The sequence below is a fragment of the Suncus etruscus genome, chromosome 11, assembly GCF_024139225.1.
Source record: "Suncus etruscus isolate mSunEtr1 chromosome 11, mSunEtr1.pri.cur, whole genome shotgun sequence".
Classification (NCBI taxonomy): Eukaryota; Metazoa; Chordata; class Mammalia; order Eulipotyphla; family Soricidae; genus Suncus; species Suncus etruscus.
Window position 1 is genome coordinate 100,006,960 of NC_064858.1, and position 15,147 is coordinate 100,022,106.

At 46.0% G+C, this 15,147-nt stretch overlaps 1 protein-coding gene across 2 annotated transcripts in view; it reads left to right on the forward strand.

The window, feature by feature from the left end:
* The first annotated feature begins 830 nt into the window (after positions 1 to 830).
* KCNMB4 (potassium calcium-activated channel subfamily M regulatory beta subunit 4) overlaps positions 831 to 15,147 on the forward strand; it is an 86,956-nt gene continuing 72,639 nt past the window's right edge. The window contains exons 1-2 of one of the 2 annotated variants that reach the window (XM_049782774.1): positions 831 to 1,175; positions 3,460 to 3,528. In XM_049782774.1, coding sequence (XP_049638731.1) covers positions 840 to 1,175; positions 3,460 to 3,528 — 405 coding nt within the window. In that variant the 5' untranslated portion in view covers positions 831 to 839. The remainder of the gene's footprint in view (positions 1,176 to 3,459; positions 3,529 to 15,147) is intronic. The other variant, XM_049782776.1, reaches the window with a different exon arrangement.

The window sequence follows — 15,147 nt, forward strand, 5'->3', positions numbered from 1 at the left end:
TTTCTTTCTTTCTTTCTTTCTTTCTTTCCTTTTCTTTTCTTTCTTTCCTTTTTCCCTCACCTTGCCACAAACGTCTCCCGATCGGTCACATCCACTACGTGATGCATTCTCTTGAAATCAATCAATCAATCAATCAATCAACCAATCAATAAAAATCCAAAATAAAAGAGAGAATCAAGCAACATTAAACAACAACAACACCAACAAAAAAGTGCATCATCCATTCCATCCATCTCCTAGGCACTTCCCCTCCTCTGATGGATTTGCTCTGTCTCTCTCTCTCCCTCTCCTGAGTAAGGGGGGGCGCGTGGGTACCACTCGGGGCGCACGATCCCGCGAGGGGTGTGTGGGGGGGGGTGTGGGGGGGGAATCCCTCCCGCTCGTCGCCCGGGGTGGTGGAGAGAGAGAGGCGGGCCAGGGCGTGTCGGGCGGGCGCTCCCGGGGCGGAGCCGCCGGTGTGCGAGGCATTGGGGGTACCCCGGGGCGATGGCGATGGAGAAGGCGACGGCTCCGGGGCGGAGGCGCGGGGCGGCTAGGGGCGCGCGGTGCGCTCCGTGCGCCCCGGGGTGGCGCGGGGGGCTGTAGATCGCGGTGGGAATTGGGAGGGGGGGACGGGGGACCCTCCCGCTTGGGGTGGGGGCTCCGGGGCGTCTCCAAAGCCAGCCAGGCAGCCAGGCAGCCTCGGGCAGCCGAGCCTTTGTTCGCTCCGCGCCCGCCCGCGCGTGTGCGCGCCCCTCGCACCAGGCGCCCGGCTCGCTGTCAGTCGGTCGGTCGGTCCTGGTGTCCGTGCGTCCCCGGCCCCGTGCGCCCCGGTGGTCTCCGCGCCCCCGGCCCGGGCGATGGCGCGGCTGCGGGTGGCCTACGAGTACACGGAGGCGGAGGACAAGAGCCTGCGGCTCGGCCTGTTCCTCATCGTGGCGGCCGTCGTGTCGCTCTTCATCCTGGGCTTCTGCTGGCTGAGCCCCGCGCTGCACGCGCTGCAGGCCACGGCGGCCAACTGCACCGTGGGCTCGGTGCAGCAGCTCGGGGAGCCGGCCGAGTGCACCTTCACCTGCGGCGCCGACTGCCGCGGCACCGCGCTCTACCCCTGCGTGCAGGTCTTCGTCGAGCACCCCGGCTCGCGCGCGCCCGCCCTGCTGCACAGCGACGAGCACCAGCTGCTCGCCAACCCCAAGGTGAGGGGCGGCGGAGGGGGCCCGACGCGGGCGCTCTTGGGGAGCGGCGTCGGGGCTGGGCTCGAACCCGGAGCCGGGAAGGAGGGGACCCCCTGGTTCTGGTCCCAGTGGGGACACCCCTTGGAAAGCCCTTCACAGGCTGCTTGTTGGTTTGTGGTATTTGGGGGGAGAACATTGCTGGGGATGGGCTCGAACCCGGAGCCGGGAAGGAGGAGACCCCCTGGTTCTGGTCCTAGTGGAAACACCTCTTGGAAAGCCCTTCACAGGCTGCTTGTTGGTTTGTGGTACTTTGGGGGAGAACATTGTTGAGGCTGGGCTCGAACCCGGAGCCGGAAAGGAGACCCTCTGCTTCTGGTCCTAGTGGGGACATCCCTTGGAAAGCCCTTCGTAGGCTGCTTGTTGGTTTGTGGTATTTGGGGGGAGAGCATTGCTGGGGCTGGGCTCGAACCCGGAGCCGGGAAGGAGGGGATCCCCCTGGTTCTGGTCCTAGTGGGGACACCCCTTGGAAAGCCCTTCACAGGCTGCTTGTTGGTTTGTGCTATTTTGGGGGAGAACATTGCTGGGACTGGGCTCGAACCCGGAGCTGGAAGGAAGAGACCCCCTGGTTCTGGTCCTAGTGGGTGGGTGGATGGGTACATCCCGTGGACAGTCCTTCATAGGCTGCTTGTTGGTTTGTCTGTTTTTTGGGGGGTCTCCCCTGTCTTTAGGGTGCTGGGTTCGGGAGTGAGAGAGGGGGTCCCGAGGTGGGGGCCGTCCGGGAGCATCCTCGGGGCTGGACTCGAACCTGGAGCCTAGAGTGGAGAGGATCCCCGGTTCTGGTCCTAGTGGGTGGAAGGGGACATCCCGTGCGGCCCCCCCCTTATATAGGCTGCTTATTGGTTTGTATTTTTTGGGGGACGCTCCCTTGTCCCTGGGGTGCGGGTTCGGGGAGTGGCGGCCAGAGCGCTGCGAGTTGGGGTCCGGAGTGGACACCGGGCATCGTCGGGGCTGCACTCGAACCCGGAGCCGGGGATGGAGGCGATCCCTGGGTCTGGTCCTAGTGGGGAGATAGGGACATCCAGTAGGACCCTCCGTAGGCTTCCTGTTGGTTTGTGTTTCTTTTTGGGGACCGCTCCCGCGTTCCTGGGGGTGCGGGGTCAGGGAGTTGCGGCCAGCGCGCGGAGAATTGGGGTCCGGAGTGGACGCCGGGCATCGTCGGGGCTGGACTCGAACCCGTAGTGAAGAACGGAGGTGCCCTCGACTCTGATACTAGTGGATGGATGGGTGGGAACGTCCCCCTGGCACCCCCAGGCTTGCTGTTGGTTTGTTTTTTTTTTTAGGGGAGCGCTCTCGTGTCCCTGATGTGCAGGGGCGCAGGGCTGGACCCAGCTCAGGTTCAGGGTTTGCAGAAAGTTAACTTTTCTCTGGCTAGGTACGAATTACTGGGGTGCCCTGGGATCGACTCCCCACCTGCCAGGGACATGGCAGCTTTTGAACTTGGGGCTTCCCCCAAAAAAGGGGCTTTGGAGGGTTTGGTTCAAGTCAAGTGAGACATTCTCAGGACTCTTTTTTGGGGAGGAATCGAGGGATCCCGGTTTTCTGGAAGGTTTCTCAGAAGGGTTGCGGGGAGCCTTGGGGAGTTTGTGCGTGTCTGGAGACAGTCAGGAGCCATCTGGAGAACGGTAAGATTCTCAGAATAGAAAACCCTCTGTGAAATGTACTGAATATTCTTTCCCTGGCAACTTTTTTTTTTTTTAATTTTGCTTCTCATAAGCCAAAAAAGAAAAAAAAATCATTAAAAAAGAAAGCCTGATTAGGATTTGAAGATGGAGGGCAGAGAAGGGGGACTTGAGAAAAGTCTTTCCAGTGGAGGAAAAACTTCTAAAAAGCATGTCTTGAGCATGGAAATTGAGTCAATTTGTGCTACACCTGGTTCTGCAAGAAGGATTTTCTTTTCTTTTCTTTCTTTTTTATTTTTCCACCTTCTTCACATGGCAAAAAGGTTGGTTAAAAAAGATCTTGCTCGAGCCGGAGAGATAGCACAGCAGCAAAGCATTTGCCTTGAATACAGCCTTCCTGGGAGGGACCCGGTTCCATTCCCAGCATCCCATATGGTCCCCCAGCGTGCCAGGGGCGATTTTTGAGCTCAGAGTAAGGAGGAACCCCTGAGCGCCGCTGGGTGTGGGTCAGAAATCTATCAACCAATACATAAATAAATAAATAAATAAATAAATAGGTAAATAAATGAAGTTTAAAAAATATCTTGCTGCTGGATTAAGAGGGGCTTTTTCACATTTATTCCCAGACCCTTGACTCAGAGATCAGTCAAGAAAACACTCCCAAAGGGATTCCTGTGTGCACAGGAGAACTTTCTGTAAGGTGTTACAGACTTGCTTCATTAATCCAAAGCAAAGACTATGGCGCATTAATATTTTTAAAATTATTTATTTAAAGAAAATGTATCACATTATTGACATAATTGATCATAATACATTTGTTTCATGATGACAGAAAGCCAAGTTGTTAAGAATGCATGAATATTTTTGAGCATTTAAAACAAGCTTACTATTCACTGCAGTAAATGGATGATAGTGTCTCCCAAACAGAAAATTAGGGAAAAAAGGAATTCCTTTTGGAAAACTAGGACCCCTCTTTAGAAAGCTGCCCCACTGATAAGTGAATATTCATTTACCTTATCAATGAAATATAAGTAGTGAACGGATAAAGGAATTTAAGCCCACAAAATTTGGACAGGTGTAAAGTCTTTGGGAAGTAATAATGCTGTCTCAGAGACAAATGTTGTGAGATTAATCTGCTTAATAGACATATAGAGTTTCACAAGAAACTCCAGGGCTTAGAAGCAACACTTTTTATTTTAATCAGGATTGAGGGATACTTATTTATAAATTAAATGTTAGCTTATCATGAGGAGATATAATGGTTGATGAAAAAGTTGATTTCTCCAAGACAGTGGTTCATGTAATACTAAATTATATATGTATATGCCAATACATTGTTGATGTCTAATCAAGATATTAAGAAATTATAATTATCTACAAAATGCTGCTCCATTTCCCAGCAATTTTTTTTTTTTTTGGTTTTTGGGCCACACCCTGTGACGCTCAGGGGTTACTCCTGGCTATGCGCTCAGAAGTTGCTCCTGGCTTCTTGGGGGACCATATGGGACGCCGGGGGATCGAACCGCGGTCCGTCCTAGGCTAGCGCAGGCAAGGCAGGCACCTTACCTCCAGCGCCACCGCCCGGCCCTTCCCAGCAATTTTTAAGGGTCAGGGTTTTGCAGGAAAAAGTGAATTGGAATTAGGATATAGATTTGATTTTTGGTTTTGGCCCACGCCCAGCAGTTCTCAGCGCTTACTCCTGACTCCTGTGCTCAGGACTCACAGGGAGGGCTTGGAGGGACCATGTAGGGTGCTGGGAATCAAACTCGGGTTTGGTCCACCGAGAATTGCCAGGAGTGACCAGTGAGTACAGAGCCAACTGTAAGCCCAGAGTACCGCTGGGCGTGGCCTAACATCAAAACAGAAGAATTTAACATTTTTAAGCACCAGTTTTGATTCAGACAACAGTTTTGAAGAAGTAGCCAAAATAACATTTGAGATGGGCTTCAGGAGAGAACCGAAGAAAGATATATTCCTTTTCATAGGACATAAGAAGGCTGTCCCAGCCATCTAGCCATGATTCCCTTAGTGAACCACTCTGTTTCTTTTCCAAATTGTGATTGCATTATCTCATTTTCAAAAAATGTTCTTCTTTTACGGTTGCCTTTTTTTTTTTTTACTTTGGGTCAATTAAATGCTCAGTTTGGAAATTCCTGAAAGCAATTAGTGATGAAAAATTCAGCATAACTAAAAGAGCGTGCCTGGAACCTCATCCATAAACGGAACGGCTCCACAGCTTTGCCTACTTCACCTGTCTCTTCCCTTTTTGCCTTCCTTCCCTTGCCTCTGGGAAGAGATCTGGGCCCTCCAACTCAATTTTTCAGCAGAATGTCTAGGCTCGTAGGTGTCATGAATCATGATCACCTTAACCCTTCTTACTAAACTCACTTCCACAGGAGACCTTTTAGGGGCTCTTTTCTTTGAACAAGAGAACAGTATTGCCCTCTTCTTGAGTTTGCTACATAACAGTAAAAGGCAGGAAGACCATTGGTAAATAACTTTTGAAGCTATTGACTAAAGAAGTAGGGATAATGTGACTTTTGCTATTCATGTCTTTAAAATATCTTCAAGTTCACCTTGTGTGTGTCTGTGTGTGTTTGCATGTGCACTAATGCATACACACATGCTATACCTGGTGGGGCTGACATGTATCAGGTTACCTTGGGGTACATATAGGGGGTCTCATACTCAGTGTCTGACACAAGCAAGACTTTTACAATTAATTGAAGTATTTTTGTTGTTGTTGGGTGATGAGGGGGTATACTCAGAGGACCTCAGGGGTTACTCCTGGTTCTGCACTCAGGAGTTACTCCTGGGTGCTTATAAGATTATATAGGATGGGGCCGAAGTGGTGGCGCAGGGTGTAAGGCGTCTGTCTTGTGCACACTAACATAGGATGGACTGCGGTTCAATCCCTGGCATCCCATATGGTCCCCCAAGCCGGGAGTGATTTCTGAGTGCATAGCCAGGAGTAACCCCTGAGCATCACTGAAAAAACAAAAACAAAACAAAACGAAAAAAAAGATCACATAGAATGCCAGGGATCAAGCCCTGGTTGACCAAGTATAAGGCAAACACCCTGCCTACTGTACTATCACTCTGGCCCCTTGTTTATTTTTTGGAATTGTCTTTGTTGTCTAAAGCGAAGATTTCCAAACTAGTTTGGCCTATGTCCCCCTTTCTCAGAAAAAAAAGAATCACTCAGCTGGAAATATCCTTTCAGAAAGCATCTTTCCCCCATCCCACACCATTGCATCTGAGTCTGCTACCTCCTAGATCTTTATAGTGCTGGGGCAGAGGTGGCACTATCGCCCACTTTTAACAACACTTGTCTAAAGTAATAACTAAAACTAGTTATGTAATAAATATTCAAGTCAGCTAACTCTAAAGGGCCATGTTATGCTCTGTGAATTAACTAAAGAAAGCTCTAGTTCTAGGGTTGGAGCCATACCATGACAGGTAGGGCTTTTGCCTTGCATGCAGCTGACCCAATCCCTGGCATGCCATATGGTCCCCCAAGCCTGCCAGGAGCAATTTCTGAGCACTGTTGGGGATGACCCAAAAACTAGCAAAAAATAAACAAGAAAAGAAAGAAAGCTCTCGATCTGAAGTCAGCTTATTTGTGCTGCTATTCTATTCTCAGTACTATGGTATATGTCCTGTGTCTTGCACTTGTATATGCAAGTAAGAACTTTACTCTCCACTTTATTTGCACATCAGAGCTCATAGTTGAAAGAACTTTTAGTAGAAATTCTGATTGCTTGGGCCCAATCCTGGAGATTGAGACTTGATTGTTTCAGTGCTGGGCCCTGGTTTCTTGATTTTTGTTTTTTTAAGTCCTGTATTTTGTTGTTGTTGTTGTTGTTGTGCTTAAAGAATTAAAAATCCACTTGCTTAGAAGATGTTTTCATCCATCTCCAAGAATGAAAAGCAAAATCAGACGAAAAAGATTTGTGGTAATTCATCTTTGCGTTTTTAGAAAGATGTTACTGATCCTATCGCATGTAGGGGGTTGGTATAAAAGGAGACTCAAGGACATTCTATAAAAAACACAAAATAATCATTCAAGCTAGTGAGGAAGTGATCATTGAAAATTGACCAACTCTTGGGGCTGGAGAGAGCATAGTGGTAAGGCATTTGCCTTAGACGCAGAAGGACGGTGGTTCGAATCCCAGCTTCCCTTATGGTCCCCCGAGCCTGCCAGGAGCGATTTCTGAGTATAGAGCCAGGAGTGACCCCTGTGCACTGCCGGGTGTGACCTCCCCCCAAAAGAAAGAAAAGAAAATTGACCAACTCAGAGGACAGATAGTACAGGGGTTAAGGCAGGAAGCAACTCAGATTCGACCTCTGGTACTGCCCATGGTCTGCCATGAGTGATCCCTGAGCACAGAGCCAAAACTATCATCAGAGCTCTGATGGATGTGACCCAAACCTGTTTACCTCTCTAAGCCCCCCATTGGCTAGTTCAAATAGAATAAACTTAGCATTTTGCATGCATTATATATTGTGTATATATGTACAGGGGTATATATATGTTTCAAATGGCAAAGAAAAAAATTTGTTTTTATTTGTTTGAGATCACACCCATCTAGATTCAGAGACTATTCCTGTCTTTGTGCTCAAGAATGAAGCCTGATCATGCTCAGGGGAACTATGTATAGTGCCTGATTGACTGCAAAGCAAATCTTGTACTATCTCTTTCCCTAAAAAGACATATTTTTATTTATTGGTTTTTACCCTCTAACCAGCCGAACTCCTGGCTCTGTGCTTAGAAATTATTTGGTGGGGAGGTTGTGGGAATCATATGGGGATTGAACCCAAGTTGACCCTGAGCAGGACAAGCATCCTAGCTGCATAATTCTCTCTCTGGTCCTGAAAAGATGAATTTTTAATACTGGCTTCTCATGTGTAGAACTTGAGAAAGTAGGGGTTTGGAGACTATATGTTTATTTTGGCTTTGAGTTTTTTTAATTATCCAAAATAAAAAGATATAGAATAGAAAGGATGACAAATCTGTCTTTAGGGAACGAGTTCTGTAAAAGGGGAGAGAAATGCACTGAAGAGAAAATAAATTTGGGCTGGTTGTGATTTAAGTTTTAAATATGTCTTGAAAGTAGTATAGGGTATGGTGACTTGGTATTCTTAATAGACATACTAGTATCTCATCCCCAGACCATACATCACCTTTCTCAGTGCCTTTGTCTATGTCTCCCTCTCTCTCTTTTTCTCTCTCTCACCCTCCCCTTCCCCTGATCCTAACCCTTATGTGGATGTGGTCTGTGGGGTTAATTTCTGAAGTACATTTTTAAATTAAGTGTTCTGGGATAGATTTTATGCCCTAGGGAGTTCTATCATTTTAAACTGAAATGGAAAAGACTAAGTCAAGTTATTATGGTTCTTTTCTCTATGAAAAAAACCCACTTTATTATTTGTCTTCTGACATAATTCACCTATACTATAATACAGAAAATATGTAATTATGCAAATTTCCAAGAGTTATATATGTATATGTAACACTATGTTATGTGCTAAGTATATAAAAGTTAATATAATATGTACATAATAACTTTTGGTATGTGTATAAAATTTGATTCCACTAATGTTTTCTTCAGCATTTTTTTTGATTAAAGAACTGCACAAGCAGAAGCTACAGCATTAGTTCCTCAGGGAGGGTATTTGCCTTGCACATAGTCGACCCAGGTTCGATCCCTAGCATCCCATATTATGTGGTCCCCTGGGCCTTCCAGGGGTGATTTCTGAGGACAGTGTCAGGAATAACCCTTGAGCATCACTGGGTGTGGACCCAAAACAAAACAAAAAAAGAAAGACAAGGGACTGGAGAGATAGTATAGAGTGTAAGACACTTGCGTGTACTGTCTGACCTGGGTTTGATCCCCTGCATTTCATATAGTCCTCCAAGATCACAAAGAATATGTCTTGAGCACAGCTATGTCTGACCCAAAACCCAAAACCCAAAACCAACCAACCAAAAAACAGGGCAATAAATAAGAGGATACACAGAAGCAGCTATTTATGTGATACATGTTAGCCATACTTCTGCTCTGTGCACTGTTTTGCTTCCAGATTCTCAGACTAGGCTAGTGATCAGGAGAGTCTCTGCCTTCCTGGGTCTGACATTTTCACATGTTTCCTCATCATGGGAATGCAATATCGTGGGATAATACGCATGTGGGGAAAACATGTTAAGGGAACAGCTTGAAGACACGAAGGGCTGCCTTTTGGCTCAGAATGGTCTGGGAGGAGGCACACTTGCATAAAGACTCAAAAAATTTGCCCCAAACAGGCACGAGACTAGTTGAAGGATGAGTGAAGATAGTGATAAAGTCACATCACAGAGACCCAGAACAGGGGCAGATGAGATTAGGGGCCTAGAACACATGAGAAAGATTTGAGAATCTATTCTAAGTATAATGGTAAGCTGTCTGACATGAAGCAGGACGGAGACAGAATTAGACTTGTGAGAAATGTAAATGATGCCCGTGGCTGCTGAGCGGGTTGTATTTGTATGTGTACAAGGTGTGGTAGCTAGAGGGGGATTAGAGAGGTGAACCCCAAAGGTGCTGGTGACAGATTACAGATAGCACAGGTTAAATTCGCAGATGAATTGGATTGAGGCATGAGGGGAAAAGATGATTTTAAGGTTTGTGGCAGGAAAACTAGATGAAGGGAGATAGTGCTACCAGATGGAAAAACTAGAATTTTGAGCATGGTTGGAAAGCACAAGCTCTTTTTTAATTTTTTTGTTTTTGTTTTTTGAGCCACGCCCAGCAGCTCTCAGGGGTTATTCCTGGTTCTGCACTTCGACCCTCAAATGCTCATTTAAGATATTTTAGGGAACATACATTCAAATGAGATGAAATCTCAAGTTTCTGCCCTTTTGGATATATGTACAACTGGAACTAAGATTACAAATAACTGTGCAAGCAGTGGGCTGGAAGCAGATGGGCTGAATGCAAAGTTCCATGCATCATACCAGGGTTGAATTCCCAGTGCCACATTGTCCCCTAAACAATGCCAATCCCCCAAACCAAGCTCAGTGTTGAGAGTATCTTCTAAGCATCTCTGGCTTGACCTAAACACAGAACAATAGAAATGTGAATAAACACATAAGGTCAAATTTGCCAGGAGGTAGAAACTATATGACAAGAACATCTAGAAAAGAAAGATTAGAAGGAAAAGCTTTAGACTGGTGGATGGAAGGCATATGGCGGAGGCACATTGTGGGAGGAAAGTGGACACTGATAGAGGAATTGGCATTGAAGCACTGTATGCCCAAAACCCAATTATAAATAACTCTCTAATTGCATCTTGACTAAATACAAATATTTAAAAATGTGCTTTTCAGGCCTCAAGTAGGTGGTCTTGTTTCATGGGAGGGACATGTATGCACCTGGTATGAAGTCCTAGATACTCAGACATGGTATCTAGAAACAGTGTTTGTAAGGTTTTCTTTTTTTTTTTTGGGGGGGGGGGGGGAAGGGAGCCACATCCGACAGCACTCAGGGGTTACTTCTGGCTCTGTGCTCAGAAATTGTTCCTGGCAGGCTCTGGGGGACCATATGGGATACCGGGGATCGAACCCAGATCCATCTCTGGTCTGCAGCTTGCAAGGCAAATGCCCTACCACTGTGCTATTACTCTGGCCCCATTTGTAAAGTTTTCAACTTAGCACTTGTAGAAGTATATGTATAGCAAATCAGGTAGATGCTATGGTGAAGAAATATGTAAAAATTAAAAAAATAATCATCATAACTGCCTCCCCCCGAAAAGAGGGAAAGGCTTTGTGGAAAATGACACACTTGCGATGAGCTCTGGAGGGAGGACTATATTCAGTGATGATTTAGGGTATCAGTGGATTAAAGCCCAGCATCTTGCACATGAGTTATACTTACTCTGTCCCATGGCATTTTAAGAAGGGATGAAATTTTATTTTGGTAGGGTGGGATGAAGAGAAGATCAAAGAAGAGAAAATGCCAGAAGCAAAGTGTGGAGCTATGTCAGGAGGAGACTGTCTCTGTCCTCATAGACAGCAAACAGAACACAAAGTTGGGGCTAAGTCAGGAGAGTAGATTGGAGTCAATGATATAAAAGTCTCAGTAGCCAGAAGGAATCTGAAGACATTGGGAAGCTATGGTGGAAAGAATAATCTCCTCATGCTACCCCTACCCCCCAACACACAATTAGATGTACATGTTCTAATCCCCTGTGAATATCTTGTTTCCTAGTAAAGGGCATTTAGGTTGAAGATGACACTAAAGTGGTTTTTCAGTTGATGTTAAAATAGGGAAATTAGGGGTTGGAGTGGTAGTACAGTAGTAGGGTGTTTGCCTTGCACGCGGTTGACACAGGACAGATGCAGGTTTGATCCCCAGCATCCCATCTGGTCCCTGAGCCAGGAGCGATTTCTGAGTGCAGAGCCAGGAGTAACTCCTGAGTGCTGCTGGGTGTGGCCTTCCAAAATAATAATAATAATAATAATAATAATGAGATTATATGAGAAATTATTGTAATCACAGGATTCCAAAATGTGCAGTTGGAGGTCAAATAAATGCAATTTGAGATTGATTCAATAGGTCCTTGTTGGGTTCCAATACAGGAGACCATCTGTGGCCAGAGAGACAGTACACTAGGTACAATGCTTGTCTTGCATGCAGCTGACCTGAGTTCAGTCCTGACACTGTAAATGGTCCCCCGAGACCTGCCAGGAGTGATCATTGAATTCAGAGACAGGAGTAAGCCTTGAATACCACTTGGTGTGCCCCCACAAACAAAACAAAATAATGAAAAAGGGACCACCAGCCAAAGATTCAAGCAGACTTCTTTCCCAAGGGGTGGGGAGGGAGGAAATGAAATTTCCCTGGTGCCCTTCAAAAAAAAGAAAAAAGAAAGCAGCCTAGAAGAGATTTTGAGCTGAATTCATTTTAAGACCCATTTTAAAATTCTCATTTTCAGAATTGTAACATGTTGTACTGTTTTATGTCACCAACTTTGTGTTGTTGGGTCAACAGAAATCTAATATAGGAGCCAAAGAAGCTTTTTGAGTAGCTGGCTAATATGATTAGGTATTTATAGACTTGGAAATATAATTATGCATAGACATATACATATATATATATTTGTGATTCTTTTGGGGGGGTTGGGCCATACCCGGTAACGCTCAGGGGTTACTCCTGGCTATGCCTCAGAAATTGTTCTTGGCTTGGGGGACTATATAGGACACTGGGGGATCAAACTGTGGTCTGTCCTAAGTTAGCACTTGCAAGGCAAATGCCCGACTGCTTGTGCCACCGTTCCAGCTCCTATAATTGTGATTCTTTTGTTTTGTTTTGTTTTGTTTTTTTATTTTTTTGTTTTTGTTTTTGAGCCATATCCGGTGACACTCAGGGTTACTCTTGACTGTGCTTAGAAATCGCTCCTGGCTTGGGGGACCATATGGGACATCGGGGGATCGAACCAAGGTTCTAGTTAGGAGACAACTTTAGCCTGAGTCTAAGTCATTAGTATCATACAAGAGCATTTACTGTTATGGAACCTCACTGGAGAAAATTTCATTTAATTTATTGTTTAGCAGAGAGCTATTTGGGTCACATTGGTCTGTGTTCAGGACTAATCCCAAATCTTTGCTCAGGGATAACTCCTGGTGGTACTATGGAACCATATGCAATGTCAGGGATTAAACCAACTGGTATCAGGGGTCACTCCTAGCTCTGTGCTCAGGGGTCACTCCTGGTGGACTCAGGGGTTCCTACCCAGGTTGGCTGCATGTAAGGCAAGATCCTGTCCTATAGATAATTTCTAAAGTGATACTTAGACAGCAGCAGATCATTGAAACCCTATCATTATCAGTATTTTAAATCAAGGGGCCTCAAATAACCAATTGAAAAATCATAAAAATAGAAAACAAATCCTAAGAGGAAAAGATTGATACATTTGACTGCATTACAGCAACCTCTGTGTCTTTTAACTTTTGGAAGCAACGTGAAAACATATGCCATAGACTACTAGAAGATAATGGCAAAATAAATAATCAATTTAGATGTTCAAGTGATTATGAAAAAAAGAAGACATTCAAAACATGACACGAGATCGGGATTAGGGGGATACTGGATGGAGCATGTGATTTGCATGCTCAAGGGCCTGAGTTTGATCCCCAGTACCATGTTACCCCTTGTGGTAGCACCTCTGGGTCTGCACATGGAACTGTCTGCCCAATTGGCTGAGTATCTCTGAGACACTCAGTGACTGTTTTGCTGCTGGAGCACTACCTAGAGCCCAGGCACCCCCTCTTCGCCCCATGTATGACAACACAGAGGGAGAATGAGTAGAGGAGAAGTGTGATTCGTTCATGAAGGAAAGTTATCGAGTAAATAGATGTGAAAAGACGTTCCATTCAAAGAATTTTAGGCTACCAGGATCTTGAAAAAGACATGTATTCATTTTCTGGCTCTGCCATCACTGAGAACCAGAAAATGGGTGTCTTAAATGGCAGTAGGCAATTCTTTTGCAGTTGTGGGGGCTACAGATCTCAAAATCAAGGTGTCAGCGTAGCTCTGCTGTCCCTGAAGGTTCTAGGAACATCCTGGCAGGGATGTGTGGGGCTGTCAGGAAGGAGAGTTAAGATTGCAGCAAGCTTTTCTCTGGTTCTGCCTCCTTATTGTAAGGGTAAGGCCAGCCTACTGCTGGGTGCTGGGTGTGTCTGTTTCTCTCTTGTTTGCTTCTCTCTCTCTCTCTCTCTCTCTCTCTCTCTCTCTCTCTCTCTCTCTCTCTCTCTCTCTCTCTCTCTCTCTCTCTCACTCACTCTCTGTCTCTCTTTCACTCTCACTCTCTGTCTCTCTCCCCCCACCACTTTCCTCTTCCTCCCTCTCTCTTTCCTTCCTTCCCTCCTTCCCCCCACCCAGGGTCTCTCCCTTTCTCTCTCTTTCCCTCCCTTCCTCCCTCCCCACAGGGTCTCTCTCTGTCTCTGTCTCTCTCCCTCTCCCTCCTTTTCTTTTGTTTTTTGGGCCACACCTAGTGACGCTTAGGGGTTACTCCTGACTATGCGCTCAGAAATCACTCCTAGCTTATGGGATGTTGGGGATCAAACGGAGGTCTGTCCTGGTTCAGGCGCTCGCAAGACAGACACCCTACCTCTGTGTTATCTCTCCAGTCCTTCTCCCCCCGCCATTTTTGAGCCACACCTAGCAGTGCTCAAATCTTAACTCTTGCCTCTGTTCTCTTGGATCACTCCAGATGAGCCCAGGGGGTTCATATATGGTGCTGGAGATCAAACCTGGGTCAGCCACATGCAAAGCAAGCACCCTATCTGCTATACTATATCACTTTGGTCCCCTCTTTCTTTCTCTTATCCTCAATGAATTCAGGGCTCACCTTCAGTGACAGTGGCTTCCTATTAGCTAAGACCTGTAAGAGTCTTATTTTCAAATATCATTCCAATTTGAGGTTCTGAAGGACCCTGGTTTGGGGGTAAGGCGCTCTTAAGCCTGAAAGGGCAGGTGTCCTCTCTCTCAGGAATACAGTCTGGCAATGCCTCCTAAGAGAAGAAAATAGGGAAATTGTGGAAAGATCCAGTTAAAAATATGTACTTCAAATTGTGAAACAGATGAAGCAGCCTACTTGTCCACTAATATAGTACTGGTTGAGGGAATTGCGATCGACCTACATTTATGTGATAAAATATTGTACATTGGACAAAGTTGTAGGCGTGTCTCTTTTTGACATGAAAGAATGTTTGGGATTTTTGTGGGTGGGGGAGGGGGCACACTCTGTGGTGTTCCAAAGTCACGCCTGGCTCTGTGCTCAGAAATCACTCCTGGAGGACCATAGGAGATGTGACAATCAGACCCGCATTGGAAACATGCAAGACAAATCCCCCACCCATTGTATTGCCTCTCTGCCCCAAGGATATTTATTTTTGAATATTTTATTAATACATTTTTTGTTTGTTTTTTGTTTTTTTTGTTTTTTTTTGTTTTTGTTTTTTGGGCCACACCCGGCGATGCTCAGGGGTTGCTCCTGGCTGTCTGCTCAGAAATAGCTCCTGGCAGACACGGGGGACCATATGGGACACCGGGATTCGAACCAACCGCCTTTGGTCCTGGATTGGCTGCTTGCAAGGCAAACGCCACTGTGCTATCTCTCCGGGCCCTATTAATACATTTTTAATTGAATAACTAACTATGAGAGATATAATTACAAAGATGTCCATAATGAGTTTCAGTCATGCAATGTTTCAACACCCAGCCCTTCACCATTGATCATTTTCTACCACCAGTGTCCCCATTTCCCTCTAGCCT